At 37.3% G+C, this 4316-nt stretch overlaps 1 protein-coding gene across 1 annotated transcript; it reads right to left on the bottom strand.

Annotated features, from left to right (window-relative positions):
- Positions 1 to 402: 402 nt before the first annotated feature.
- Positions 403 to 3842, bottom strand: LOC131147818 (serine carboxypeptidase 1-like). The gene is made up of 8 exons (XM_058097409.1): positions 3236 to 3842; positions 2921 to 3028; positions 2555 to 2829; positions 2155 to 2415; positions 1960 to 2066; positions 1366 to 1452; positions 1041 to 1146; positions 403 to 904 (listed from the first exon to the last, which is right to left on the bottom strand). The coding sequence occupies exons 1-8, from the start codon at positions 3615 to 3617 to the stop codon at positions 758 to 760; spliced, it is 1473 nt and encodes a 490-aa protein (XP_057953392.1). The 5' UTR covers positions 3618 to 3842; the 3' UTR covers positions 403 to 757.
- Positions 3843 to 4316: the final 474 nt, after the last annotated feature.

Genomic DNA, 4316 nt, shown 5'->3' with positions numbered 1-4316 from the left:
TTTCAAACTCTTCTTAAACTTAAATTTGAAGTTTGATGAGTTTTAACTTAGCATTTCCTTGAAATTCTGACTGCAGAATCTCCCACGCTCCCTTTGAAGTATTGGTCCTCATCAATCTTGGAAAGATTGATTCAGAGACTGCCTGCTGTAGGATGAATAAAGCTCTTGCATCCTTGGTGCTTTCTTGCTCGCTTTGAGTTGAATCTGAGACTCCTTCTGCTCATATTGTCACTCCTTTTTCCACAACACCCCATAGATCTTGAGATAGGAAAAAATTCTTCATTTTAATGCTCCAATAATCTTAGTTTTCACCACTGAAAATAAGAACTGATGTTGTTGCTCCAAAGGTAGCCATTTTCGTTGATTTTAAACAAAGAAGCAAGTAGAGAAAAACAGAGGAAATTCTTGAGAAACCTCAACCCAATTGTTCACGGATTGATTTTATGGTTCTGCCTTTTCATTTCACTTTAATCACATACTTATACTATTACATTGAGACTCACAATTTCATTGATTGAAATACAACTTCCCAAAAACAGCTAACAATAGCAAACACTAATAATAGTAATCTAGAAAATTGAAGAGTTTCTGGAAAACATAAATTAACTTCAATAGTGTTCAGGTACTTGCCATGTAACAATGAGTTCGAACTCTTTCTAAATCAAGTAAAAAGAGCTGGACCAACTGCCACATGGCAAAGACCCAGACACCAGACATTCGACACTTGGAGGGCTAGGTTCATTCTACAATTCTCGTGTCATGATGATGAAGGAAGGGAGTGTCCTCGAAGGAAAGAAGAGACCATGGTTAATGCTCTCTCTGGTTGGTCGGTTGGAACCATGTGTCCAGCTCCTCTTACTGTCGCTAACGTTAATCCTTTGTATTGTACCACATATCCACCCACCTTAATTCCAAAATAAACTAACATTAGCAGCGGAAAGTTCAGTAAGGTGAGAATTTGCAGGCTTTATCCACAGTTCCATCAGGAAGAAAACATAAGCAAGCAGTGGAGCTGGAGCCCCTATGTTAAACTATATTACCTCATAGTTGGTGTACCATGGACGCCAAGCTGAAACAATGGGGAGCTTGAGGCTGTTTATGGAGTACCTGGATGAAGTAATTGGCACGACAGCATCTATATCCCCACTGCGTAGAATTTCAAGTATCGATCTCTTTGTTAATTTTTTTAAAATGATTTTCTTCATGAAATTAAGTTTTGCTCAATTGGTATGTGGTTAAGAGCATGAAGCTCGAACTTTAGATTTGAAATTGTACATAAGTTTTAATAAGACTCGAGTATAAATTAGTATTTTATTTTATCCAAATGAATCCCGAGATGAATGGGTGTGGCATCAAGCTAATTACCTGTAAATCCATACCCTTATACTGCTCGCCATGAGATGCTCGATGATGGGTAGGATGGTACTTAGGCTTTCAGTCCAGTGAAAATCTCTGCATATATGTATATATATGTCCATTACAATGTATGAGAGAACAATGAAGCATATATGTTTAGGATTCATTAAGGCTTGGTTTGCATCAACGATTTTATTTGATGAAAGGAAAGATAAGGAAAATAAGAGGAAAGATAAATTATTATTTTTATATCACATTATCTCTTTCTCAAATAATACTAAGAATGAGAATTTGATCAATGATGACTTAATGTATTTGCTGGAGTTGCTGGATTATTAATCATCCCTTCTAGCAAAAACCTTTTTCCTTTTGAGATTTCTGGAGTTCTTAATAGAAAATCTTCAAGAATGATATGCAATTTTTTTTTGGTTCATTAATTATATAATTTTTTTACTTGTTTTCCTCCATATTCAAATATAAAAAGGTAAATTCATTTGTATTTTATCTCATTTCTTTCAAGATTTCCAAGTTCCAAATGAAATCCAAATGAATTTTTTACATGAATTATACAATTTGTGATTGATCATCGCAATTAATTTGTACCTGCAAGAGCTCCAGGTTGTTCGATTAGCATGAAGAGCTGCTTGCACTTCAGGGATATTCAAATATGAGTTGATGTAGTACTCTGAACACGGATCAGAATTATAAATCTGCTCAAAACAAATCAAACTATGTAGTTGATAGATAAATTTTTTATGTATATTACATGAAGTTAATTAACTTGTGAAAAAGACTTACAGAACCATTTGATCCATTTTTGGATGAAGCATTGAGGCAGCGTGTTGCATAAATGTTGTACATATAGAGATCGCCAATTTCTTCAAATAGAGCTTTACCCAAAAATCTCCCACATTGGGTAAGAATGGATGAACTTAAATTTGCAAAATCACAGTAAGAATGGATGCCTTTGTTGGTTTCATCAGAGTTCATGGCATGTGTCCATAAATAATCTAACATCCCCATTATATTTGTAGCATCATCAATCCATGCATTCCCGATCTGAAACACTCATCACCATTTGTTGGATGGGAAAGAGAGAATCAAACAATACAAAATGAGGTAAAATTCCATGCAGTGATTAATTATAAGTGCTAGAAAATGCACAGAAGAGTTGAAAATTCTAATACTGAAAACTTACAGTTATGCCTTTGAGATTTATGATGGTTCTCTTTGCATTCTTGTTGTTGAGAAGAATGGTGTATGCGAGTTGAGGCACATAGTGGCCAGCGTAGCTCTCCCCCGCCATGAAGAAGTCCCTGGTTTTGTATTGTGGAAACCTTTCGAGCCACTTGACAAGGAAAGTATAGGCATCTTTGGTAGCGCTCATGTCACCTGTTCGTTGGTAATCTGAAGTTGTGTTCGAGTACGAAAATCCCACACCGGCTGGAGACTCCAAGAAGATCACATTGGCCACTGCCATACACATATGGTTGAATTTAGTCTTTTGTTGAACAAGAAAAGAAGAGAAAGAAGATGAACAAGGAAGGTAATTGAGTCTGCATACCATTGTTCCATGAATAGTTGTTTCTAAAGAGTGTTTTACCATCTCTGTTGACTCTGAAGGGTCCTAGTTCCATCATGGCTCCATAACCAAGAGAGGAGCATCCTGGCCCTGTCAATCACATCCATCATTCCATCAAGGCCCTCTGCATATATAGTGAAAGCCAAAAAATGCTGGCCTAAAAGTGCTACAAATTGGTCAAAGCAAGAAACGACCAACTGATAAGGTTAAAAAACCAAGCTTAATTTGGATGCGTATGCGTATTCGATTGTCATACTGAATATTATGCCGTGACAGAACCAAAGGTTATATAATTACCTCCATTGAGCCACAGGACCAAAGGATTAGTGGAAGAGTTCTTTGGGGACTCAACAAAATAATAGAAAAGAGCTTTTCCGGCCTTGGGATCAACTGTAACATATCCTGAGTATTGATTAAAATTCATCCCTTTTGGTTGGCCCGGCAACTTATGGATCCTATCGGCTTCCATCGACCCATCTTGCGGCTTGGCAAACACGGTGGAATGCTCCTCTGTTGCTTCTAGTTCTGCCCAAGAAATGGAAAGAGACGAGTTCTGCGACCTTCTTGACATGATCAACTTGTGAAGATTGTTGACCTGGTTATTAGCATCGGTACTAAAGGCAATGCACAGAAGGCAAAGGGAGATTAACAAACAGTGGAAAACTGCAAGTTTAGTCATCTTGTTGTTTCAACTTATGCCTTAACTTGCATGAGATGGTGTGTTAGAATTTAGAAGGGGCGCATGTATATATGGATAGCATCTTGAACCAAGCATTAGCCTTGCCTTAATTTGCACGACATGGTGTGTTGGAACATTTTCTTTAAAAAATTTCTGAGCTGGTTTTTTCTTGGTCTTGTGTCAAAACCTTTTTTATTAGCTGAACAAGCACGATGCAGATAGGCCGTGTAAAAGCAATCTGGTATTTCCAAAGAAATACTTGCGGATACTTCCAAGAGGGAATGACCAACGCCAGTCGTGTCTCTTAAGGGACGTCTGGGTTGAAGCTTGACCCCTTCAGTCGGCTCAAATTAAGGAAGAAATGGGAAAGGGATATGATGAAGATGGATTACTTTAGATTGTGGCTAGCAACTTGGAATAAAAGCGCTTAATAGATTTTCCTGCTAAGGTGAAGTAAAATCCTCCCTCAGTCACCAGGTCAGTCCCTTCAATTCAGCAGAAGTGGGAATGAGTTGAACACTCCATCAAATCAGTCCGAGCTGGCCAGAACCAATCTGGACAAGGGTTGAAGATGGGTCAAGCCAGTCCTTCACTTCAAAAAGAAAAAAGAAAAAAATTATGTTCAAGTTACTTTTTCTAAGTAAATAAATTTTATCTTCTCCCAATAAAATAAAAAAAATAAAAAAAATATTAAAATAG

The sequence above is a fragment of the Malania oleifera genome, chromosome 2 (genome assembly GCF_029873635.1).
Source record: "Malania oleifera isolate guangnan ecotype guangnan chromosome 2, ASM2987363v1, whole genome shotgun sequence".
In the NCBI taxonomy this organism is placed as follows: Eukaryota; Viridiplantae; Streptophyta; class Magnoliopsida; order Santalales; family Ximeniaceae; genus Malania; species Malania oleifera.
Note: the sequence above shows the minus strand (reverse complement) of the source record. Positions and strands in the feature narration are given on the sequence as shown.